This window comes from Ochotona princeps, chromosome 22, assembly GCF_030435755.1.
Source record: "Ochotona princeps isolate mOchPri1 chromosome 22, mOchPri1.hap1, whole genome shotgun sequence".
NCBI lineage: Eukaryota > Metazoa > Chordata > Mammalia > Lagomorpha > Ochotonidae > Ochotona > Ochotona princeps.
The window spans coordinates 32,952,494-32,979,619 of record NC_080853.1 but is presented as its reverse complement, the minus strand read 5'-3'; the positions used below and the strand labels follow the sequence as shown (position 1 = coordinate 32,979,619).

The window sequence follows — 27,126 nt, the reverse complement described above, 5'->3', positions numbered from 1 at the left end:
TCACTGGGCAGTATAGGCAGTATAACCTTATGAGATGGTTAGTGTAGGTACAGACAACATTGACTAAAATGTCATGAATACTAGATGATTGTATATATACATTCACACATGCGTGTCTGTAACATATGCAAAATACATATGTAATGATATTAGCACTCCATCTTGTAATGATTCATAGTCGCAGTGGTGCTGGGAGCAAGCAGTTAACACAGAGAATCAGATCTTCAAGCGTTCGAGGAAACAGCTGAAAGAGATGGGCGTTTTGGCAAGGAACCTGGTTGTGAAGGTTAGGCGATTAGGCAGGTGGCAAGAAGTTGAATGCAGTCAATAGATTGTCAATAAAAGGAAAGAGTTTTTAATTTGTTACATTTGTAGTTAAAATTGTGGTTAAAGGTTCTTCTGTGGGCGCTTCTGTGATTCAGATGCTTTGGATGGAAAGCTTAAGTTACCAAGAGACCTCCCAGCAGCATGTTCTGGAAAATTGTGCAGTTTTCAATATGGCACTCCTTACTGTAATCAAAGGAGATGTGTGGGTGATTGAAGTGGACGCAGGGCAGGTAACACTCGGGCTGTGTACTGGGGCCCTTGCTGGTGCAGAAGGGAAGATTGGAGTCTTTGAAATGGTTGAGTAAATGTGGTGGTGTTCAGGAGCCGCTAAGATAGAGAAATGTGCAAGCAGCTTTTATGGGTCTAAATGGAAGATGCATACCCTGGGAAGGAAAAGCGTGGGGGTCCGAAGGCCTATGAAAAAGGCAAAATGAAAGAAAGTCACATTTGTTTGCATTTTTCTATGCAGGAAATCATTATATATAATATATAATGTTATAAAATAATATATCAATATATAATGTATAAAATATATATAACATATTGTATATCCTATAATTTATTTATATTATATATTATAAATATATAAACACATACATATATATACACATACCACATATACACATATATATATTCCCCAAGCTTTTGATGAATGAGTTAATTGCTTTTCTGCATTGCAAAAGTAATTGTAATTTGAGATTGGAAAGTAAATGCGATTTAAAACAATAGCATAAAAATGAAATCTTTTGAAATAAATCTAATAAAATTTCTTAAGGTTATATAAGTGGGTTTCTACAAAACAATGATAATTCAAATGGGTGTAAGAAAACGGGGAACTAGCCCATGTTTATGTGTGGGCTTAAAACATGGGGATATCATTTCATCTCAGTTGAGCTACAGATTCAATGCAACCCCAGTTAAACACTTTGAGATGCCTACACTCTTGTTTTAAAACTCATACAGTATTACAGGGTGTAGAAAAAAGCCAATGTAATTCTAGAGTGGAAAAGCAAAGTTGAACTTAACATGGATTTAAGGGATTTATAACTGCAATGATCAAGAAACATGGTGTTAGCAGATGGGTAAATACGGAGATCAAGTAACAAAGTCCAATATACGTCCATATCTGTATAATACACCACTTTTTATACACATTCAAGAATTCATTGGGGGAAGGGATGGTCTCGTTACAAAATGGTGCTGGAACAATTGAGTGTCCATTTTTTAAAGAAAATTAAAAATGGTCTTAACCACAGAGCTTATACCTTACAGAAAAATGACCCAAATGCAAAGTACTAGTGGGAAAAGAAAAGTGTGGTCCTGGATTTCTGGATGAGCTTTTAAATATAACAGGAAAAACATGTGAAAGAAAAAATTGATAAATTTAACTAACTTTGTTGTACAGGAACCATTAATGGGATGAAAAGACAGAGGCAGGAAGAACATATTTGAAATATTCCTTTTGAACTCTATATTTTTTTTTTTGGTACAGTTGCATCGTCTCAGGAATTTCCCCCTTCTCATTTTGCCTCCTCCCATTGATTTCCCCTATGTTATTACAATAATGTAGAACTTTTTTTTTTTTTTTAAAGATTTATTCATTTTATTACAGCCAGATATACAGAGAGGAGGAGAGACAGAGAGGAAGATCTTCCGTCCGATGATTCACTCCCCAAGTGAGCCGCAACGGGCCGATGCGCGCCGATCCGAAGCCGGGAACCTGGAACCTCTTCCGGGTCTCCCACGCGGGTGCAGTGTCCCAAAGCATTGGGCTGTCCTCAACTGCTTTCCCAGGCCACAAGCAGGGAGCTGGATGGGAAGTGGAGCTGCCGGGATTAGAACCGGCGCCCATATGGGATCCCGGGGCTTTCAAGGCGAGGACTTTAGCCGCTAGACCACGCCGCCGGGCCAATAATAATGTAGAACTTTAAAAACAGTCACAAGTCCGCCGTACTTCTTTGTAGGTGTATTCTGACATTGTAGGTATGGACAATGATAAAAGCTCAGCATCCCATTGTCCAGATGTAAAATTTAACAGTTACATTGGAAATGCCTATTTAATTCAGGAGCAGAAATGCATACTGCAATACGTTTTTAGAAAGATTGATTTATTTGAAGGGCATGATGACAGGGAAAGACAGAAAGCTCTTCCACCTGCAGTTTTACTCTTCCTGGAAACAGAAATGTCCAGGGCTGTGCTAGCTGAATCCAGGAGATAGACGCTTCATTTGGATCTGCCACCTGATTGGCAGAGGCTTAAGGTCATTGTTTGGTGCCTTCCTGGGCACATTAATAAAAAGCCAGATGAAAGGCAGAGCTGCCAGGACTCAAACAAACTTTATAAATAGGATGTGGTACAGCTTATCCTCATGGCATCATAACGTAGGCTATGGAAAGTAACTTTCCTGATAAAAATAACAGTATCCAGAATGTTTTTTAAAAAGTCAAAATGGAACAAAAATAATTTAATTAAAAATCTGAGAAGACATTAGCAAAGAAGAGACAATGATGGCAGATACACACACGAGAAGATGTTTGATATAATCACTCACTTAGGGAAATGTGAGTTTAAACCCCAGTGGAATACCACTTCACAGTGTCAAAAAGGCAACATCCAAATAAAACCAAAAGTCACCAAAAATGATAATACCAGTTGCTGGCTAGGCTTCACAGCAGTGGTGGCTCATGAATGGGAATACGAAATGGTATAATCACTTTGCAAATAAACATTTAAGGTTTGCCCATGCCTTTGCAAGCATGACTTAAGAGCTGATTTCTTCATAAACATTGAATAATAGGGCATGTTTATATGAAATTGAACTGAGTCAATTTCACATTCTGAAAACAAAGCCATGCAGACTGCAAAGCATAGACAACAGTAGTTGCTACGGTTCGTAGGGCAGGATGAGCAAATGCAGCACAATTGATTTATTTTGTATGATACATAATGGTGATATGTGACCTTTGGACCTCTATGTTTATGAAACTCCACAGAATGTTATATGAATGAACCTTAGGGAATTCAGATTATTTTTACAGTTTCACTGGCTCTGGGGTTTCCCCTCCTCCCCACCCCTCCTCACCTCTCTCTCTCACACACTTTCTCCCCCTACTGATGCGAATTCAATTTCAAAAACTCAGAATGTCAAGAAATCCTAGGATAAAATGCAGATTGCAGCAAAAGAACGAAACAAACAGCCTCACTAGTAGTAGAGGTTAGAGTTGAAGGAAGGAGGGAAGTACGTGTGTGTAGATATGTAAATATTACGTATAATATGGTTCACTCCCCAAATGACCATACGGCTAGAGCTGAGCTAACCCAAAGCTAGGAGCTAGGAACTTCTTCTGGTGCAGGGCCCAACACTTGGGCAATTCTCTGCTTTCCCAGGACATAAGCAGGGAGCTGGAGAGTTCACATGTCTGGATTATACTTTCTTTATATATGCACTGATATGTCTCTCGTGTGTGTCCTAAACATGGTGCTTTACAATTACGTGTTTTGTGTAAGAATAGTACTTCAACTGCCAATAATATCTATTATCTAGGTAATACATGATTATTTTTCCTGAATGCTTTAGGGTTAATATGAATATTCATAAGAGGATTATTAAATAGAGGGAATACCCCTGGTATATTTGTTACCAGTCACTACTTCTGGTCCAGAAAGGTGTCGAATTTGTGCAACTTCAGGGAGGAGGACTGGCTTTGGTGGTGAAGATGCCCACGTATCAGACTCCCTGAGTTCGATTCTCAGCTCAGGCTTACTGCTCACCTCGGAGGCAGCGGGCTCTGTTGTACAAAAGCAGGTCCCAGCCTCTCCTGCCTTTGGAATCCTGGGTTGAGGCCTTAGCTGCTAGTTTTGTCTCAGTCCAGCTCCAAGCATTGCAGACCTTTGGGGATGGAACTTGAGATGGGAGCTTGCTGTTGCTCTTTTTGCATTTCAGATAAAAGTATCTTTTAAATAGTTTGGAGAAAGCAGTTTTAAATTCAAGCAGTCCTTGGACTGAACTTGATGTTTCCCAGCTTTTGCATTAACGATAACAACACAGAAGGGCACACAGTGCCTAAGACCTGGCGTATTTTTGTTCCGTGATCGTGAGGCAGAGTAGTTCCACTTTGGGTGTGTGGAGACGTCTGTGCCTCATTTTGACTGACCCACATAAAGCAAATGTGATTCATCTGACTTGAAATTGAAAACCCAAATACCCCAGCTTGTGAAACACAATAGGTCGTTACAATGCAGCTTAAGTGGAAACACATGAATTGTCAGGCGAGTAAGACTTCTTGGGCCAAAAACATGTGGGAAAGAAGTTTCCCAGACACGAAGGAAAGGGCTGCCAAAGGAAAACCAACGTAGAATATTTTCTCAATTGAGCCCGGAGTCTGAGTTAAATGGATTAATTTTTTTGTGTGTGTATGTGTGTGTGTGCAGGGAATTTACTTTCTTAATACAGGAGAAGGAATTTGGAGCAAGATTTATTTTTAGGTTTTACTTTCATCTGTGCAAGAAGAAATATACTGGGCGATAATCCAAAGTGGCCTGTGCTCAAAGCTTAGGTTAAGGATTCATGAGTTATTTATTTAGCAAAATGACACATCCAGACACCATGACCCTGGTCATTATGTATGCTTCCTTCTCAGTTGTAAACTAGAGGATAAAATAATTTATTGTAAGATTATTATTTATGGAATGAATGGAGCAACGTCACAGTAGGTCTTTTTATTTTAAGCCAGGGGCTGCCCGGAATCTGCCTAGAATACCCACTTCAAAGGTGAACAGTGATATTAACCAATAATGTATTTCTTTGCGGAGATGATTTGGAACAAAAACAGGACCTCCCTGCCGGGAAGGTATAATGTTCTAATGAAGAAGCCAGTAATCGTCTCTTAGGATAATCTTGCTCTTGGTGAAAAATTCTAATACAATTGTTTTGGTCACGTACGTTTACCAAGGCGGTGTTGAAGATGTGAATGTCTTCTTGGGAAGGGAGGCGAGTGTTGAACGTGTGTCCTGCATTCTGCCCATGGCAGGTTCATTCAGAACTATTTTGTATTTTCAAATATCACCATCCAAAGTAACATTTCAGAAGAGATGCTGCTTTCCCCTCCTACTGTGGTTGTCTTTCTGCTCAATGGCTTCCCTGTTCTCAAGGGGGAACTGCAGAAGGTGAAGTTCATGTCTAAACAAGAGCAGAAGCCCAAGAGCAAGTACATTTCTTAGTCTTCCAGTGAGCTTCCGGGAACCCTTGCCATCCTTAATCACTCACCACTCCCCCAGGAGAGACGAAGCAGGAAAGCATCCTTGGGCACCTGCTGGCTTGTTCTCCTTTCCCAGTTAACACTCAGTGTCTGTCTAGGAAGGGCTGGCTCATGGCTTGATGCCCAGTCTATCTGCCTTTCCTGGGGTCACAGTGCCCCCAGCATGCCAAGCTCTCAGGGGTAGCAGGCCGCATGGCTCTCTTCCTCGCGTTATTCCCAACAATTTTCATTCTCCTTTCCTTTCACACCAGTGTTTGTATCAGCATACTTGTGTTATATGAGGAAAAGGTATAGAACCCAACAGAAGAAAAATCTTCAATAGTTTTGGTTTAATTTTTGGAACGACCCCAAGGCTTGTGTCATGTATCTCATCAGGTAATTCAAAAGTAGAGGAGTTTGAAATGCAAGTATTTACTGCCAAAAGAATGAAAGAAATGCATTGATGAGAGATGTTCCTAACACTTGTGACTAATGAGCATTATGAAAAACACTGTTGATTTCAAAACTTTTCCTCCCAAAATAAACTTCGCTCTTCATTCCATTTTCTGTAAACTGCCTGGAGAACCCTTGTGCTTTGGTCTTTGGGGTACACTTTTATTCAACGTCAGCTCTGTCACTCGGACGAACACTCTCTTCCTCATTTCTGTCTTTTTCTCTCTTCCAACTTCTCCTTTGATTGTTTTGAAGATTCCATGTTTCTTACCACTTCCTGGAGATGAAATGTTCCGTGTTGTTGCTTTTTGACCTTTTTAGTGACAGCAATAGATGTAAGAATTCTGTAGGGAATTTCTCCTGAAGGTCAATGATGTGAGAGAGAAAGAAAAATGCCTCCCATCACTGACTGGTGTTTGCTTTCTTCCACCTGTGGCCTGAGACGTAGCTGGCCGCGAGTGGAAGGCTCTGGAATATACTGCCTTTACCCAACACTGCTTTCTTATTGCATTGGAGTGCAAATAGGAAGCCTGCAAGAACCTCTCTCCCTAATTCCTCTCCAGAAGCAACAAATCCCAAGTGGTTTAGGTACTCTCTCTTGGCAAAAGGAATCATTTGCAACTTCCTAAAATGGGTCTTATCTTCCGATGACTGGAATTCCCACACTTTCTATTTAAAGCATTTAATTAAGCTATAGAAATGTCATGAAAAATGTCTTCCTGGGTACAGTAGCACCATAAGTCCTATTCCTGTAGAATCACTCAATCCCTGCCTCCTGTCTCGTGCATGTACCCTGTGTGAGGGCAACCCTTATAGAAATCGTTGCTGTGAATTCAGATTTAATCATCAGTGAAAATATTTTGTTTGATATCTATTATCCATCCCTTTTTTTCCTCTTATAGGCTTCTCCTCTCAAAAATGCTGAGTGTCTTATTTTTAGTTTAAAATATTTGTATGTTTATGAAATACAAAGTGATGTTATGATATGTGTATTGTGGCATGTTTATTGAATCAAGCTAGGGAATGTGTTGGCTACCTCACCTGATTACCATTGCTTTGTGGCTTTTAACCATTTTGAGATATTGTGTAAGTCCTTCACTCCCTGGCTTCTGTGCCTTGCATTTCAAATCTGCTATCCCACCCTGGATTGACTGCGCTGACTATGCCTGACACTTTCCCCACTCATAGCAGGAAGGGAGTGAATGGTGCTATTACGTTTGTTTTGAAATTATTTGGAAGGGTAGTGTTATGTCAAGACTTTAAGACTCACTGTTACTCATTTTAAAGTCTTGATGAATGAATCATTTTTTTTCCTTTGGACAATCATTTTCTCCAGTTTTGCTCACTTGTGAACAGATTACCTCTTTAAGTAAGGGAAGCCTCAATGGGTGCTGGGGAAATGGAACAAACCTTTACAAGAAGGTTAAAATCCATGGTTATAAACCTATTTTATTGTGGATCCTGATATGACCCCATCAAATGAACTCTGACTTGGGAAATACATAAACTGGTGCTTTTAGCAGTCTTTTCCTCGATAAAAATTATGTTGCCTTTAAAATCAGTCATTGTTTCCGTGGTTATAAAATGAAAAATCTTTTGAGAAAACTATCTGTGTATCATACTGCACAACACAGATCTATACCCCGGAGAATGTCTGATTAAGAAAGATGCAGGGTAAATATGACTGAGAAGCAACTGAAAGTTTCAAAGAATGCTCATGTAGTGCACATTCCTAAAGCTATTTCCAAGAAAACTTTCCCAAGGGTCTAGCACGATGGATCTGCCAGGATCCCATATGGATGCCGGTTCATGACCCAGATGCTCTACTTCCCATCCTGCTCTCTGCCTGTGATCTGAGAAAGCACTGGAGGATAGCCCAAGTCCTCGGGACCCTGCGCCCATGTGGGAGGTCTGGGAGTTTCCTGGCTCCTGGCTGAAGATCAGCTCAGCTCTGGCTGTTGTGGCAACTTGGGATGTGAACCAGTGGATAGAAGATCTTTGTTTCTTCCTCTCTCCTTAAGTCCTCCTTTCTGATAAAAATAAATACTCCTTAAATTTTTTCAAAACATTTTTTCAAAAATCAGATATAAATTTACAGTTCAAGAATGACTTTTTAGAAACCATGCATGATTCAGAATAATTTTAATATTAATGTTTTGCATATTAATTACACATGACAGCTCTCTTGGATGGTGTCTTCTGAGTAGCCCCAGATGCAAAGGGATCATATGATGCAAGTCAGTAGGAACTCCCAGGAGACAGTGGAAAGAGAATGGGCGAAGCAGGGAAGGGTAGGAGCCAACAGAGGGTGAGCTTTGAGGTGAGATCCGAGCTTCAGCAGTTGTACTGGGAGCTCCTGGACATCAGTTCCTCCTGAGAGCTGGCTCAGCTCCAAGCAAGGCTGCTGGCCCTTCATTTTCCTGCTCTGTCCCTTCAGCCATGAGCTGTAAGCTCTCTGGGGGAATACAGCCTTGCAGGCATTTCGTGCCCTCTGCTGCTTTGGGTACATTGGCTCCAGAAGGGAACCTGTAGTCAAAAACTCCCAGTGTTGCTTGTTGGGACTAGAGTCCACAGACCCCGGAGAATGTGTTTGCGTCTGGGAGCCAAGGAAAGCAGCCACAAGGCTTCCTGCAGAAGCTTGATAGCAATTCCAGAGTAGCTGAAACATGGTCTTGGGTTTAGTTTTCCAGTCATTTCTGGTTCTCGTTAAGAACAGTGAGCCTCATTTTGTGTCCTTGTGTTCGTGTTGTGACTGATCAGCAGCTGAGTAAAGAGTTTGCGTCTGGTGAAGTTCAGTACTTGGTAGAACCTCAGGGTTTGTGTATTGACCAGAGCAGAACACGGTTTCCCTGGGAGATTCATCATGCGTGTTTACTCCTAGACACATGCAACGTGACTCACGCATTAGCATGGGGAAGCACTCAGTGGAATTCCTGTATCTTGCCTGAAAACAGAAATTGATCTCTAGGAGCAAGTTTACTTTGAAGAGAAAAATTCATGTTATTAAAATCTTGTCACATCAAAAGATCTCATTTGGGAAAATAAATTAGTTCCTTGCATTATTATGGGTTACTGGAAAAGGCTGGGAGAGGTTTGGTAGGGTAAAATACAAAATAAATTTGAGCGAAATGAGTTGTAATCTGGTTTTGAAATAAGTGGTTGAAGGAGAATGAGGCTGTTGAATTAGGTTACAAATAATGTTTGTTAAGGTGAGGCTGGGAGGAATGCTGGAGTGTTGCACCCGGGCAATGTAATGTAGGGTGCAGGCGTCTGAGTGATGATTTCCGTGCCCTCCGCCAATCTGTAAGCTGGGAAGTCCCTGGGTCTTATCATTAAAGTAAGGAACAGCTGACTAACCCACCTACATGTTTGACTTACATTGCTTCCTTGTTCCTGATCAGTGATTCTCAAAGAGTAGTCAACATCAGGCAGGAAGAGGTGAAAAATGCAAATTCAGTGGTCTTACCCTAGCTGTACTGCATGGGGACGCCTGCAGGGAGCTCGACAACCGATTTGTTACTGTTCTGTGTTGTTAAACCAAAGGGTGACTTTGCTGCAATTTGAGGTTTAAGAACCGCTGCACAAGATATGGCAGAAATTATGAGGACTCGTAAAAGAATAACAGACCAGGGCTAGACCTGTTGTGGGATAGTCTGATTTTTCAACAGGCTGCCTAGATCCGTTTGTAAAATGTCTGCATCAGGATCCTAATAGGAATCGGAGAGCTGCTAATGTTCTTGAAAATCCCTTCTGCAGACTGCTTTGTTCATCAGTAGCATCAATATTACCCATAGATTAAAGCAGCATTGTGCCCCTTGGGCCCTGGAGGCCATCAAAGTCCAGGAGAAGTCCTAAAGCTGCCTGGCCTATTTTTGGATGTTCTAATTTAACTCCTTGCAGTATGAATCTGGGCTGGCAGCCAATGTACCTTCTTCCTTTCTGTCTCTCATTTACTTAAGTGACAAAGAAATAAACTTTAAATTATAAAACATTGGCAGACCTCATCCGTCTGGCGTCTGATCGAGGCTGGCAGGTGCATAGAGAGAACTATGTGGCTGGCCAGGAAGCACAGAGAACCTAGGCTGAATTCAGCACATATGACCAACCCCGCCCTGGAGGACAAGCTTCCAAGGGCAAGACACCAATGACCTGAAGATTACTCACTGCACCCACCTGTTAGGGGTCTCATTTACATCCATTCTCCACCTTTAATACATCACATTGACCGTACCATTAACCTGAAACCTTGGGATTTAAAAGGCTATATTTTGAAGGGCCAAATCCAGTCCTATAGTTGGAACCATGACAGTAAGCAAAAAAAAAAAGTGTTCAAATATTAAAATAAGGTTGAGGGAATATAAATGACTTGCACTGTCAGATAAGAAAGCTTGACTGGCAGTTCCGCCATGGTGACATCGTTGTAGCACTTTAGATGATTCAGAGTGGGAAAGCTGGCTACATCTAAGTCATCTGGACTTTTCAAATGGAAACAGCTTGTTTGTCTGAATCCGTATCATTTCTACATTTCTCTCCCAAAGACCTTTCACGGAAACCCAATTTCATGCTCAGCTTTAATATTCATAAAAATAATTTTCAGTACTTGCAGAACTACTTTGAAGTGGTAGGTGATTCTGGTTAATCTGGTAAGCCTGTAGTGAGGATGTTTGCTTTGTGTTTATCACAGAACGTAGCAGGATGGTAGTTTACACAGTCAGACATCTAGCTGGTTTTGTGGGAGCAGCCCATTTGATAGTGCATTTACTGTGTTCTTGATAGGATCAAAGTCAGACAGCGCCTAGTGTATTAAGTGGAATATCATTCATTCCCAGAACTAAGATGGAATATAGCTTCTGCTGGGCTCCATGTTCAAGCGTATAACACAGGTGTGTACAAATGGACACGAAAGACCAAACACGCTTTCTCAGGAGATTGACAGTTCAGTCAAGGACCACATGTCGGTAGACAGTAAACAACACTTGAGTAGGTTTTTTTTAAGATTTATTTATTTTTATTGGAAAGACAGATATACAGAGAGTAGGAGAGACAGAGAGGAAGATCTTCCATCTGATGGTTCATTCCCCAAGTGGCCGCAGCAGCTGGAGCTGAGCCAGTAAGCAGCCAGGAGCCAGGAGATTGTTCTGGGTCTCCCACACTGGTGCAGGGTCCCAAGGCTTTGGGCCATCCTTGACTGCTTTCCCAGGCCACAGGCAGGCAGCTGGATGGGAAGTGGGGTCACTGGGATTAGAACCGACGACCTCCTGACGACCGTATGGGATCCCAGCACATTCAAAACTTCTTTTTACTTTTATTTTAACTTAGTTATGCAAGAAAAGGTATCAGTTTTTGCTAGAGGTTGCTTTTTTTTTTTTTAAAGATATTGTAAAGTCAGATATACAGAGAGGAGAAGACACAGAGAGGAAGATCTTCTGTCTGATGATTCACTCCCCAACTGGCCGCAACGGCCAGAACTGCTGATATGAAGCCAGGAGCCCCGAGCCTCTTCTGGGTCTCCCACGCAGGTGCAGGGTCCCAAGGCTTTGGGCTGTCCTCCACTGCTTTCCCAGGCCACAAGCAGGGAGCTGGATGGGAAACGGGGCTGTTGGGACATGAGCTGGCGCCCATATGAGATCTTGGCGCGTTCAAGATGAGGACTTTAGCCACTAAGCTACCGCACTGGGCCTAAGGTTGCTTTTCTTTATAAACTATCTATAGAGTACTAAATTTTCAAAACCTTTGCTCCTTTTGTTTGCTTTCTGTGCTTTTCCTGTAGTAATGATAATGTCTACTTTCCGTATTAAAATCTTCCTTTTTACTAGGCCGAGGAAATGTGGCCAGTGTAAGTTCCTTGGATGTGTTCCTTCCTGCTTGCTAATTGGAGATCTTAGTCCAATGTCTCCGTCGATTGAGCAGCAGTCCATTGAGGAAGATACCGCTAGTTGCTGGATTCCTGAGGGCAGAGGAGAATAAGGGGAACTCACACAGCTAGTTGATCTCAAGAGATGACCTAGAAAGGGAGCTTCCAGATCGCTGCATTTTGTCCTTTGTAAAGATTGAGTGTGTTTACATTCTGCACTGACAGGTCGCCCCTCTCCGCTCCCTGTGGTAGCCTTGCATTGCCATCACTGTTTTCCAACACTGAATCTCATTGCAGATCATGAACAAGAAGATGAAAACCACGCTTGGGGAACAGGTGCGAGGCATCCCAGGGATTTGGGAGGGCTACACTGCACAGCCCCTCAGAAATGGAATAAAAATGAGGAGCATGGATGACTCTAAGTCCATCCACTCCTCTTTAAATTAAAAGCCTTCGTAAGAATACTCTGAGACAGTTTTTTTAAGTGTACGTTTGAAAGATATTTGAAAATCAATAAAATATATTCTACTGTTAATGAAGGTTGAACAGCCTAATGAATAAACCACATGTGAAGAAGGTATATGTGATCGGGCCACACACACTAGCTGTTAAAATCCTGGCTGTGAAATGTTTATGAATGGAATCAATGCACTTATACACACACACACACGTATATATACAAACTTAAATGCAGATACTCATGTATGTTTGTCAATAAACCTGAAGCGTCTTACTACATTGGGTGGCTAATGGGATTCAATAACGATGTAGCGAAATTGGTATTCCAGAAGAGAGTTGAGTTTTAAATTGTCTTTCTTCCTGAGATTTCATGGCTCATGCACCTCACAGTAGGTTTGTGGCTGATAGATTGAAATCTTTCTGCTGAATAGTAAGCATTGGAGACTGTCAGATTTACTCAATACTTGAACATTTAAAATAAAAGTGTCTTTGACTGCTGTTAATTCAGTTTCAACGGTCCGGACAAGAAAGCAAACATTTTAATGCATGTATCAGCATTGCTACGATTACAATCCAGAAGCTTTGCAGGTTGTCAGTAGGAGTCTTGGAAATAAAGAGGTTTGTTAGTTTGGTTTTTTTTCCTTTTCTGATCAGCTAGGCTGTGCGCCTGTGGGAACCCCAAAGTTCTTTCAGTGGTTGAATGGATTTAGAGGTTAGCAGTTTTTCTCTGTTTTTTTTCGGAAGATGTTTCTAATAGCATAGAGTATATGATGCAAAGATTGTACAGTAGAGCATTTTCAGAAAATAAGACATGATCACAGTGATTGTTTGAATGTCTGCGAGGGCAAGGTTATGAAACAGTTAACTCTGAAGCAAAACGAGAAATGGACCATTTCACTGCCTCATAATGATGTGTGAGTTGTTACAACTATTATGAGAAAAATGGCCCAGAAAAAGTTTTAATGACACCAGTAACATCTTAGCAGTCCCGTGTGTCAGGTTCCCCATTTCCTTCTCAGTGGAGGAGAGGAAATGTTCAATCTCAGAGCAGTGGCTCTTGCGTGCTAATAGAAGTGGAAGACACTGGTTTAATCACGGATGGTTTTTCCACCTGTTTTTCTGCACGCCACATTGCCCGTGTTGATAGTGCCCTGCGGTGGTTTTCCTGAACACATGGCTTTCCATGCCAGGGAGAGAAGGGCTTAGGCTTCGTGGCATAGAAATGAATCCCCAGTGCAGCAGGCATTCACTAACCCTCCAAAGCTAAGGCAATGAACTTTTCTATTGGAGCTGAAAGTTGAAAGCAATATTCATCATCTGAAATAACAGAAGTCCACATGTTGCTGCCTGCTGTGATCTTGGTGTCACTTTGGGCTTTTTTAAATATATAATCAAGCAAGGAAACCTTCAGCCTATTGTTTATTTCATTGGGAAGAAGTTGAGTAGAAAATAATGCCATGAAGTTGGGTAATTGACATTTGTGTGGGAGAATTTTGTATTCCTATGGGTGAAATATCATGTAACACATGGAAAAGTGTGGCAAACGTAAATATTTGGGTTTTAGGAATGATGATGAAGAGGATACCCACGTAACAGCCACTGAATTCTCGATTTTTATTGTTGAATTTCCATCCATACCTGCTGCATATTCAAAGTGCGGTCTGATTTCCTGCCCACAAGCCCAACCTCTGCACAGTACACCTGTTTCCTTTCTTGTTCCACCTTCCCCACTCCGTGCACACAAGTTACAAGTCTGACAAACTCTTCTTCTCCTTACTGGCTGTCGGCTGAGAAGCTGCCTTTGCCCTCGATAGCCCTTGTCTGCAGGGTACTTTGAAATGCTTGGTGGTGAGCTCCTCCATGGAGGACCTTAACTTCGCATGTTTTAGTTTAAGCCTTGGAACTGGCCTGTTCCTGATGGCATTTGTAGACCTTCAGCTAAAATTTCTCAAGTGAATTACTGAGGGGCATTTCCACTTGGAATACACTATCCTTTTGTCCAAGCTTCTGAGTCCAAGTGAACTTGAGACCCCAGTGCTGTTCGCCTCTCTTGCTCTGGACAACCCTTGCTGTGTTTCAACTTCTTATGTCTTCTTCCTACTTCATTTTGCCTTCCATTTCCCTGGTCTCATCTCAATGCCCATTTTCTGAATTAAGCTCCTAGTTTGATTCCCTGTTTCACCTCTTGGAGCAAACATTTCTGTTGTCATTGCTGTAAAGAGAGAAACTTGAATCAGATCTGAGAAAACTATAATGCATTTGCCTGTATGAAACATTGAGTCCTGAGATTGATAAATTGTTTCCTAACTCTATTAGGATTACCTTCAATACTATAGCTCATATGATCTTAGGGCAACTATGGAACACGCCAGTTACTTGTACTGTACGGTTCTTGCTAGATGCCAGCTATCATGCTTTGTGAGGGTTTGCATAGGGCTATGCACAGTGAAATCGGTTGAAGAATCCTCTATAATTGGAGAAAGGAATTTCAGGATCAGGGCAAGCAAAGGAAGGGACGCAGTATTTCCCATGATTCCTTAATCCTTCAGCTGTGCTGACCTCCAGTTGCTGTGCTGAGCCTGTGGTACAGGTTAGCATTCCAGTGCAAAGATTCTCCCTCCAGTTTGACCCTTATTGTACCACAACTTGGATGCCAGGACATCACTGGACTGTTTTGTATCAGACATTTGGAACTGGTGGCAGGTGTTTGAAGAAGTTGCCCTGGAACACCAGATGCTGGTACTGAGTGATTTAGTGGCCTGTGAGAGGGGCCGCCCACTCCTGTGCAGATGGTTTAGTGGTGGGAATTATGATGCAGTCCCTTCTGTTGGGAGAAGTTGTCCAGATTCTGCCACGCAGCTGGCTCCTTGTCAAGGAACCAGAAGTTGGAGTTACTTTAAGACAACCTTGCACATCACACCACATCCCTTTGCGGCTTCACAGTTTGTGTGTCTTATACCCTAGAGTCATATGTACATCATGGATGTCCAGCAGTGGGTTATGAACACATGACAAGGTCAGGCCATGAGAATGGTATGCAGAAAGCTGGGGAGTGAGGGAGGGAAACAGACTCATATTTTTATCCTGGCTGAATAAACAAAATGTGGCTCTGAGCTGGAGGGAGAATCTCCATAACCCCTTCTCGCTCCCCACTGCCATCCCCTCATGCCCTCTGTTACACTCAGAGCAACTCGTAGGATTATATTTCAACAGTAGAATGGGAAGACTTGGTTCATCATGATTTAAGAATGGGTTGTAGTAGGGGACCCAGCCCATACACTGTTGACTTCCAAAACGTGTTAGGATCTGTCTTGAATTAAGTTATTACTGGTTAGTGATCATTCTATTTGATTCCAATGCAACTGAGATGTGATATAAGAAGCAAAAATAACACCCCAAGTAGAAATAAATTTTCAGTCAAGTCTCAAGACTGTTATTTTAAAGTGATGTTTATGAAACAAAAATAAGCAAATAGATCTTTACAATTGCTTAAAAGTTTCCCAATGCTTTTTTTTTTATGTCTTCCAGGAGACAGAGCTGTTGGATCTCAGCCTTGTCAAGGATGCCAGGTGTGGGAAACACGCGAAGGCGCCCAAGGTAGGAGGCAGAGCGCTGTGCACCCGCAGGACACTGCCTTGATTGTCTAGTCATGTCGTGATCTCCAATGCCCCTATTGAAATGTTCTCTGTTGGAAATGTTGCACAGTAATCCATCCAGGGTACCTTAAAAACTGCATTTTTATCGAAAGATGAAGACTGTGAAAGTAGATGCAGCAGGGCCTTGCTTTATGTACTCTACTTTTACTTTTGTTTGAAAACCAAATGATTGCAAAGTTACTATTGGACAAAATGATTCTTCCTAGACATATGTTAAGTAACTGCTAGACATGACAAAGATCCCGTATAACTCAAAAGTTTTGTAAGTGCGATAATTCAACCAATGGAGTAAAAAATGATGAAGTCCTAATTCCATAAACCTCACTGCTCAAGGAGGGTTATTTTGGGATCGGTTTTGTGGAATGCTGCTTGTTTTGGTTTGAAAAGTTGCTGAGAAAATATTGAAAGACACGTTTCTGATTTGTTTATTTTGGTAAGTCTTTTTTAAATGTTGGACAAAAACCAGACCTATGTCTTCTCAGCTTGCATTATCTGGTGGGTATAGTTGGAGAATGTGTGGACTTGCCATTGAAGTTACAAACGGTGCCTTCTTGTGTTTAGATTTTCATACATTAAATATTTTATTTCCCAGTGGAGAGGGTGTTAACAAATGGAGAAAAGCACTTGCCATGCCATTGCCGTATGCTTTCATTTCATCAGTGATGTAAAACTCGGGCATCTTTCATCAATGTTTTCCTACACCTTGGGTTTTAATCCTTTAAAAGCAAAAATACTTTCCTTGGCATCTGAAATACTCTGTGGCTTTGGAGATGGGGCAGGGAAGAATTGACATTACAAGGCTGTGGTACCTTTTTATCCAAAGAATTAAAATGAAAAATGGCAAAATGATAATTTTTTTAAAAAAGTTAAAATGAAAAATAAGAACTGTTTTCAAAAAGGCGTCTTAAGCTTTTGGCTGTGAAAGTTGTCCATCACCTGCATTAGTCTCCCGTTAATAAGGAATTCCAGTTGATTGGCCTTACCATAATGAATGCTTTTTTTTTTTTTTTGATATCTCAAAATTGTTGACAGTTTCCAGTGGAGAAAAGGAGCAGTTTTCTCCTCCTTCCAACAATGTTTCAGCCAAAGTCCTTAAGCTCCAAGAACTATATTGGAAAACAAGTGGTAGACTTTTTTTTTTTAGTGTGCGTTTAATGGCTCCGCTTGAAATGTTGGTGCCACCATAGACCAGCCTGGGCTGTGGCACTGTGCGTTCAAAATCAGCTCCTGCGCCATTTGGAGTGTATTCAGTAAGACAGATTCGAGGCTGCAAGAAACACTCCAAGTGGTGGAGGTGCGTATCGGTGAGGTGTTTTGTTTAAGGGTGCAGTTGATCTGTGTCTGAGTGTTGATAAAGGAACAACAGCTGCGTCCATGCAGTGGACAGGTGATGAACCATGGCTGGATCCTGAAATGCCCGTCCTGTGAGGCTGGGCACTCCCTGTGACTTGGACTGCTGCTTCCATCAATACTTCCTGTGAGGGGCCATTGCGTTCTCTGTGGATGTTTGTTTGCTTGTTGATGGCATTCGCGATCTGCCCTGTTCTTCAGTATTTTCAGAGTCTGGTTCTGTTGAGTCTCACTCTTCCGGAGACTTGGGCCTCTTTCCCGTTAGTTCATTGGTGATCATGAGCAGCCTGCAGAGATGGAGCTAAGGATTAAGTGAAATCATTCATTTCACTTCTGCAAGGAATATCAGAAACTTTCAGTAAGGCCGATGCTGTTCCCAGTGCAGACACTGGGACCACAAGAATCTAGCTGTTCTATGTGCAAAAAAGGGGCATCAGGATTTTGAAAACTGCAACAAAATTTGAGCACCAATGGATTCATTTAATTATGATGTGCAATAAACACTAAACATTTGTCACTATCCATGTATCATCATCATTTTTGTTATAAAAAAAATCCCAAGTCAGGTTTACAACAATTGTTTTTTATATCATGAACTGAATATGGGAAAGTTTAAGCTATCAGGAAGCATTGGGCACATGAGAAGTTGATACTGATGGAAGTTTTAAAATCTTTTTTAAATTGGCAAATAAAGTGGCAGCTCAAGTTGAATGAATAAAATTTAGTTTATTGAACATATTTGAAATGATTTGAAAATTGCTATGGAAATGCTAGAGTCAGGCGATGTCAGATTCAGTGGCTCAGTTAATGTGGCCAAGGTCTCGGCTCCTTTGTCACTCACCAGCCTGGCGTCTGTGGCTTTTCTGGCTTTGGCTTCCTCCTGGTGGTGGCCCTGTGTGTGCTCTGCTGGCTGGTTCCTGGATGTCCCCTAAGACAGGAGTTCCGAATGGCAGAGTGGAGAGGGACAAGCTGTCAGCCCAGGTGTTCTGGAACGGATACAGGAGAGCATCCTGTAAAATAACGGGTTTAGCCGGGAGACAGACAACTAAATTAGGAGACTGAAGTCGACTAGAAAAAAAGCAGCAGGACTTGGTGTAGAACAATGGAACCATGCAGGTATCAAAATGGAAGGAAAATTGATGCATCTTAGGACAAAAAGACAATGCACTGTGAGAACAGATGGAGGGCACTGCTTGTGACAAGGATTGTAGACCATGAGTGGGGGAAACATGTGGTGTGTAGATTTACTAAAATACCCAGGCTTCCTGCAAATATTTATGTGTGCATTTCCATTGTTTTTGTTTTTCGCCGCATCTCATTAGATAAAAATTCAAGATGTAGTTGAAAATGAACTGTTTTCTAGGCCTGCTGTGATCTGAAATAACATTTATAGGAAATGAAAGAAGATTTCCATGTGTTGCTGTGTTAATGAATGTAAATGTCTTTTCCCAGCGCAATACATGGAGCTCCAGATCTGCTGTTCGATATATATAGCCTTTGTTCAAATTGCAAGTTTTGAAATTCCTGTTGGAAATCTGGAAGCCTTTTTAATCCAAACTCAAAGACCAAATGATGAAAAAAAAAATAATCTCATCCCCCGAAATTTAAAATTTATCTGTCCTTTTTCCTCCTCTCCTCCCTCCCTCCCTTTCTCCCAGTAGGGTAAAACACATGTTCAGTGCAAGATCCCACACACTAGACACAGGCACACGTACCTTATCTGCTACAAGGGTGTCCTACTTTCTGGATTGTCATTTGTAATGGAACTTTACTTTTAAAAAGTGTGTTTATCACTGTAGCTTCTGATCTGTTAGGAGTTCCTGACCCAGCTGATCAGTTAATGGTTTAGGAACAACATAAATAAAAGAGAACAGACTTGAAGTGAATTGAAAACTTCAGGGTCCAGTGTGAAATTGTTTTGTGAATCATCTTTTTAAAATTGTGTGAGCATAAATGCTGATGCACAGCATAAAGTGTGTTTCTTACCTTGGGCCATGTCAGAGAGGTCTCAGCGAGGTTCCTGGGAGAGAGAATGTCTTTAGGGTGCTCTGGAAGTACTGCATCCTAAACATATTGAAAAGTGAAAATTGAAGATATAGGTTCAGATGTTACCTTTGCCATTAATGAGCTTAAGAGGAAGTTGGGCTGTCTGTCTGGGCCTTCACATCCTTGTCTGTGTATTGCGGTGGGAGAGGAATTGGAATGAGTGGCTTTAGATGTGTAAGTTGAGTGATCTCTTGACTGCAGCTTTCAAATTTGAATTTCAATCTAGCCAACCATCTCCATTCTGCAGATTCTATATCTACTAGGAAGCAAGTTTCTGTATGCTAAAACTTCTTACCTTGGTCATGGCAAATCAGGTGAACTGGGAAAAAAAAAGAGAATGAGGCCAACTCTAGCTAAGAGAAGGCACTTTGCAAACAAAGAGAAGGTTGCATGTAAACCTTTCCTTGTGTCCTCTAAACATCAGCCACACTACTGCAGAGGTGATCCCAGTGTCGGCACCTGGAAATGAGCGCTCTCACCACTTGGCGCTCGGTGATGCATGCAGAAGTTTCTTTACTATGTTTCCACAAATTTTCCCCTAAACCTTTTCTATTTGGAGGAAGCTTCTTCATGTGTTCATTTACAAACAGTCCATTCTGTTGGTAAAATGGACTCGAGCTGTGGTTATGCAACAAGGTGGAGGAATTCACCATGGTGGGAGGGTTTGGGGAGGGGTGGGGAGAACCCAAGTACCTATGAAACTGTGTCATATAATACAATGTAATTAATGAATTAAAAATAATAAATAATTTAAAAAGTGGACTAATTTTAACGTGGATCACTCATGAATATCTATAGTGCAATTAAAGATGATAGATAATATCAGAAAAAATTATGTGGGGTAGCATAGAATAAAATTAAAATTTTAAAATTGACTAGCACTTGTTTTCTTCATTTCTATTAAAAATAAAAGATGGTATTTATGCTGATTCCAGTCCCAGCAGCCCCACTTCTGATCTAGCTCCCTGCTGATATGCCTGGGGAAGAATCGGAGGATGGCCCAAGTACTTATGCCCCAGCCACCAATCTGGGACATCCAGATTTCGATGTGCTCAGACCCAGATGTTGTGGCCTTTAGGGAATGAATTAGCCGATTAGTCTCTCTGTCTCTAGCGTTACCTTTCGAATGGATAAATTTTTTAAAACACCCTTTACACTTTGGCCTTCATTGATTTGAAAGCTACTGCTGGAGTAAAAAATTTCTGCCAGGCACTGTTACAGGTTCTAGGAACAAAATAACAATGAATAAAAAAAAATGACCAAGAGCTCTGCTCTCACATAACATGCTACTTAGGAGTGAAGAATGATGCTACTGGTAAATCAGGTCTTCAGGAAAAAAAAAATCCTGATTTTTTTGTTGTTGTTTTTCTATTGTCCTTTGGGGAACTGTTTCCACCCTGGTAGATTCATTTTTTAAAAAATATTTAACCATAAAGTTGGAAGCAGAGATGAAAGAATAGTTATGGATCTTTCATTCTGTGGTTCATTCCCAAGATGCCTGCCTGCAAAGAGGAGCCAGGAGCTTCATCTAGGTCTCCCATGTAGGGAGCAGGGCTCCAGTCACTTGAGGGATCTTCTACTTTTTCCAGGATATTAACCCAGAGAGCTGGGTCAGAAGTGGAACCGCTGGGAGGCTGGCATTGCGGGCTGCAGCTTTACTTGTTATGCCACAATGCCAACCCCTACTCTGGCAGATTTCAAACTCACAACGTGACATCACTGGATAAAAACTTAGTAAGCAATGGATTCTATTGCTTGTGGTCTCAGGACTGGGTTCTAGGAAACATCAAAGATGTGTCCTACTGATAGGGTCCTCAGTCTACCATGGTGTTTTATTCGTAAGTGATGTCCCAACTTACTGTTTTATTGATGAGATGTGATCGTATGAGTAAAGATACAAATTCAGTGATGGAAAGACCTCAGTAAATCTATTGTAAGAGCGTGCGTGAGAGCAAGAGCAAAGGCCCTGGGTCAGAACCTGTGATGGCTGTATGAGAAAAACCAAGGAGGCCACGATGGCTTCAACAGAATGCACACCTCAGCAGGCTTGATAATGACCTGTGGTTTACCTCTGCTGCAAGTGCAGAAGCATCTGGAAGATCTGAGCGCAGGGTAACAAGCATCACTGGTGACCCCGTTGAGTACAGACCAAGGAAGACAAAGAGATAGATAAGTAACCCAGTGAAACAGGCCATTTCGGACCTTCTGGACAACATAGTTGTGGTGGTTTTGATGAAGGGAAGGTGTTGAAGTGGCAAAACAAAATGGCAAAATCCGAATATGTCTGAAGATGGGGAGTTTGTCAATGAGTCAGATTCAAGAACAACCAGTAGTATTTTGATTGGGGAAATTGTAAGTGTAGGGGTACCATGTCCTGAGATGAGAAAGACTAAAGGAGCACAGCATATTGAACCAGAAAACTTAAGCATTTTGTTTGCTCATCATACTTTGAAGTGCCTGTTAAGTTTCTCCCTTCTGATGTCATAGAGGCAAATGAAGGCGCACATTTGAAGCTTAGAAAAGACTGTCAGCCCCTGGAATGTGACTGAGGGTATTTAAAGCTCAAAGTTTAGGTGAAATCTTCTAAGGAATGTATATATGAAAAAAGGAGCGTGAATAAGGATTAAATCCCAAAATGCCAGGTTTTTTTTCTTTTTTCTTTTTTTTTTTTTGGAATCCAGGTCATAGTTACCACAAATCAGGGGAAATGTATTTGTATGGAAATGGCTTTTTTCCCCACTAAGCATAATTATCTCCGGTTGCGTACATTTTGTCACGAAAGACAGAATTGCATTCTTTTATGTGGCTGAATAGTATTCCATTGTGAGGCTGCTTGTTTTTCATAGCACTTGCCTATACCACTAAGGGACAGTGGGCTTTTCTGCTTAGTACTTGTTGAGTTGTTTGTTTACTGGAGGGATAAGCTTGTGAATATTTCATATGGCGTGCCTTGATTAGTCACATCTGTAGACAAAGTGTGATGGCTGCCAGGGCCGTGGGAGGGGAAATTGAATGGGTACAGAGGTTCAGCTTGACAAGATGAAACAATTTTGCAGGTCTGTTTGCTGATGGCTGCACAGTCGTTGAACTGTAAATGTTTTAAAATTGTCAATCTTATTTTACACTATTTCATTACTATCCAAACCAAAATCAAAAAACGGAACACCAGAACGAGTCCAGAGAGGAATAGCCAGTGAAGAAGTAGAAGAAAAGGTGTATTCTGGTTGTGCCGCAAAACATGTTAAGAATGAGGAAGTTAGATGGTGAATTGGGGTTAAATGGTACATTTATTTTTTTTATTTCTACTGAGGCTTCATTTTGCCCACTTGTCGTTTGGCTGAAAAGGCTAACTTATGTGCTTTAAAATTCCCATATCATGAGCATTTCCTGCTAATATTCAAAATAAGCAATTTATTTAAGGAGTGTCAAATCTCTAATAGCTCATCACGGAGGCTGGCTGCCAACATATAAATCTTGTAATGAACTGTTATTTGGATGTTATACAACAGTGGTTTCAATGAATCATCCATGAGGGCCGTAGTGGAAACGACTGTTTTATTTATGGTCCCCCTCTGCTGACTGTAAGTTATCCTGCCTGACTTTGTACTGACTTCCCCATTGTGCGAAGCCGCAGATCTACAAATCTGTGGCAGGTTTATGAGGATTGGGAAAGAAGACAATGTGTTATACCAGAAAACAAAGGCTTCTTCCTTCCTCACTCGATCGCTAATGAGATCAACCTTTGGCCCTTGTATTTGGTTCCAACTATTTCCTAATATACCTAACATCTTGCAATACTCTTTTTTTTTTTTTCGGTTTGTTTGCCATTGCATCGCTATAAATGTGTGCTTACCTGCTTCTTCATGAAATGGAGCAAACTAGCGCTAAAATTCACAACATTATCTGTGTGCACGTGTTGTGATTTTGACAGCCATTCATGTTTATCTCCAGATGCAAATTACATGGCATAGTTTCTCTTTTATGTTCATTACATTCCATAGATGTCAGTGGTTTCCTTGGAAACAAAACCTTTATATAACTAGTCAGGGGCTTGGTAGTAGAAATACCAAGATGCTTGGGTTGGGGGGCTGGCTGTGGAAAGATTCCCTTGGTGTAGGTATTTATGTGGAACAATTTATAAATCTTACAGCGTTTCTACCTGTTCTGTACCTTCAAGGCCACTCAATAGTGGATAAGAGAATATTTTCAAACCTACCATTGAAGTATACAATACCTTCTATAATGTTGAAAAGCTTTCCACTCCTCAAAAGTACTCAGGTGTGCTAAGACGTTTCTGGAATATTGGCACAGTTTCCTAAACGTGAGAAGAGTTTGTATGTCTGGTGTCAGCAAGCTTGTATATTTGTGCGGTGCCTACTCAGTACACACAATACACACGTGTATTTGTCCACCTATGAAATACGCAGAACTGAAGATGTGTGTGATTAACTCAGTGTGCTAGCTTGGTTCTGTCTTTAACTAATTGCTTATCTTTCTAGCTTATTGCCAAAGACATTAAAAGGCTTTCAAGATGTTGGAGAGCGAGTGAGAGGGAAGCTCGGGTTCCGCTGGAATGGGGCGGGGAGAGAGCAGGTGGAAGCCGCCTCAGCAAGGCTGAGCCGACGGCTTGCTGAGGACAAGGTTGTAATGTGCACTAATTAAATTCTAGGTCTTCTCAGAAGATTGTGACTCCTTGGATCATTGCTTCTCACTAGTGTGATTTCAATATAAATCCAGCTTTTTGTACATGCAAGGGTGCAAATTTGGCATTTTGAAAACCTTTCTCTATGTGAGTTCTTTCAAATGCAGACATACGCCATCTTGTGGATGTTTCTAATGTTAGTTTCTTAATTCTATGTTTCAAGTTTTGCAAGCCAGCATTTTCACACTCAGGTTTAAATATAGAGATTAAGAAAAGCAGTTGAGGAGCTTTTAAAATCTTGGTGTTCAGGCCATACCTCTATTGATTAAGTTGAATTGTCTGATGTGGGGCTCAAGCACCAATGCTTACTTGACAGCCCCCAGGAGTTCCAATGTTCTGCCAAGACAGAAACGGATTGTCTAAGAGAGAATGAATACCACCTTAAATGGTTGATATCTTTTATAAAACAGGGATTGTGTGCAGAAAAGCACTGTGGGTTTCCTGATAAAAATGTGCTGGTCCAAAAGACCACTTTTTTTTTTAAAGATTTATTTTATTTTTATTGGAAAGTCAGATATACAGAGAGGAGGAGAGACAGAAAGAGCTTCCATCCTATGATTCGCTTCCCAAGGGACCACAACAGCCGGTGCTGTGCCGATCCAAAGCCAGGATCCAGGAACTTCTTCCAGGTTTCCCAGGTGGGTGCAGGGTCCCAAGGCTTTGGGCCATTCTCGACTGCTTTCCCAGGTCACAAGCAGGGAGCTGGATGGGAAGGGAGCTGCCGGGATTAGAAGTGGCACCCATATGGGATCCCAGCATTTTCAAGGTGAGGACTTTAGCTGCTAGGCCATGCCACTGGGCCCCAAAAGACCACTTTTCAGTCTCCTCTTTCTCCATCTTGAGCTCTGTACTTAGAAGATGCTCTGCACCCCACCCCCAATGGTGTTTGTATTAGTCTTCTCAGCTGCTGTGCAAACTACCAAGAACTGAGTGTCTTGAGCAAACAGCATGCGGCTCCTGCAGGTTTCTACCCTTGGGAGCCTCTCTCATCACCCGGGAGATGATTGTCTCCTCACTGTGGTTCCATGGGGGCTATGCTCTGAATCTGTCTCTCTTGATTTCTTCTTTGAATAAGAAGAAACTCACATTGGACCAGCACCTACCTTAAGAACTTTGTTTAATCACAGTTATCCATTTGGTTATCGTCTAGATGCTAACGGTTAAGATTTCAGCATGGGGATTTAGGAAGGTACAGTTCATCCTGTAAACAGTACATGCTCATTATAAAGTAAAGATCAGGTTTTGGTACACAGGTTGGGATGTCACTTGAAATGCCTGCCTCTTATACCCACGTGCATGGGTTCATGTCCCAGCTCTGCTTCCTGTTCTCACTCCCTCCTAAGGCATACCCCGGTGGGAGCAGATGATAGCTCGTGATTTTTAGTTCATGATATGTAAGTGGGAGACACAGATGGGGTCTAGGCTAATGACTTTGGGCAGGTTCAGCCCTGGCTCTCGCAAGTACTTGAGAAGTGAATCAATGCCTACAAGGTCTGTCTCTGTCTTTGTCTCTGTGTCTCTGTCTTTGTCTCTGTTGCTCTGCCTTTCAAGGAAAATGAAAGTGAGCACATTTTTCTTGAAAGCCAAGGTCAATATTTACTTCTTCATAAAGGGTCACAATCACTTTCAGGTTATTGTTCATCTGATATGGGGGGAGTCCAAAGACCTCACCAAAAAGTGTGCATCTAACTTTGATTTAATTACTTCTTAAAGAATATTAATTCAGGTATGTCCATAATTTTTGTGTGTTCAATAGGATTGTCAAAATCGATAGAAATGTGTAGTTGGGATCATCTTGGAAAATAGTGTTAATACTTCTATGGAATGGGTTTTTTGCAGAATGTGTTTTGCTATCATTGGCACTCAGTTCTATATGCCCCCGAGCTCCCCACATGCACATCCTCATGTATCTTAAGTCTGAGACGATACAGTCACTAGGGTACATGCTCTGGGGTCAGAGAGCCAAACCTCAGATCAATCAGAAGCTATATAAATCAGCAAGTGATTTCAAATCCTGAGGTTTAGTTTCCCAACCTGAAATGCAGACGTAATCTCCATGAGTGTCTCGTTTGGTTGCATTCAAAACAATTAAGCCAGCTGTCACAGACATCACACATACTCAACACAATTTTAGCTGTTGTTATTAGTGGATTGTATTATGAAAATACATTGTGTAGTGGATGCCCATGTGATGTATTGGGTAAATACAGGGTGAAGGTCCATGATTTACAGCAATTCCATGCACCGCCATGGACTGCTTAGCGATAAGAGATTTAGACTTAGGTGGCTCTGGTATTTATCCCTGCCTGTGAAAACCTTCTAAAACACACACCAAATTTAAGTGCATTTATCTTTGCAGCTAGCCATGTACCTCAGGAGAACCATCCAGCAATCCTGTTGTAGGAAGATGTACAGTTCTTATTTAGAAAACTGTCCAGGTTTGCTAACAGTTAAATAGATTTTTCCCCAGCAATCAAATCAGTTTTACAACCATTTACTTTCAGTTAGGAACATGTTGGTATCTTTCTCTGTGCTATGGAGCTGTTGAGGCAAAACCCAGAGTGCTCTCTTGACATGAAATACCAAGGTTTGGAGTCAAAGGGGCCTACGTTCAATTCCCAGAGTTGGAATGGAGGAGAGAGCCTGAGAAGGTTTGTGGTTTGTCTGTGAGTGATGTCTCCTGCTGGATAGAGCTGCGTGAGGGCCTGGAGCAGGCTGGGAAGGAGACACAAATCATGTGTGACACAGTTCAGGAGCTCACTCCTCCCTTCGCATCTCCTCCCTCTCCCACTCCACTTTGAGTTCCCAGTCCAGGTTTGTCTCTAAAAGGCCGATGGATAACTATGCCTCTGTGATACTTGAACTGCCTCCATTGGGAGATTAGGTTTTAAGTTCCTTTGACGTGAAATTTGACACAAGGATCTATCAGGGGAACAACACTGGGACACAGTTTAACACATGATTGAGCATAGGAAAAATTGGGACTACCATCCCCTAAAAATGCATAAGTTTCTATGGTTTATTCCCAGCCTCAATTATTT

The 27,126-nt window shown here is 41.5% G+C and overlaps 1 protein-coding gene across 2 annotated transcripts in view; it reads left to right on the top strand.

Annotated features, from left to right (window-relative positions):
• Window positions 1-27,126, top strand: part of PLCB1 (phospholipase C beta 1) — a 616,791-nt gene that overhangs the window by 200,388 nt on the left and 389,277 nt on the right. For both annotated transcript variants that reach the window (XM_004593350.2, XM_004593351.2), the window contains exon 3: window positions 15,860-15,928. In XM_004593350.2, the coding sequence (XP_004593407.2) occupies window positions 15,860-15,928 (69 nt within the window). The remainder of the gene's footprint in view (window positions 1-15,859; window positions 15,929-27,126) is intronic.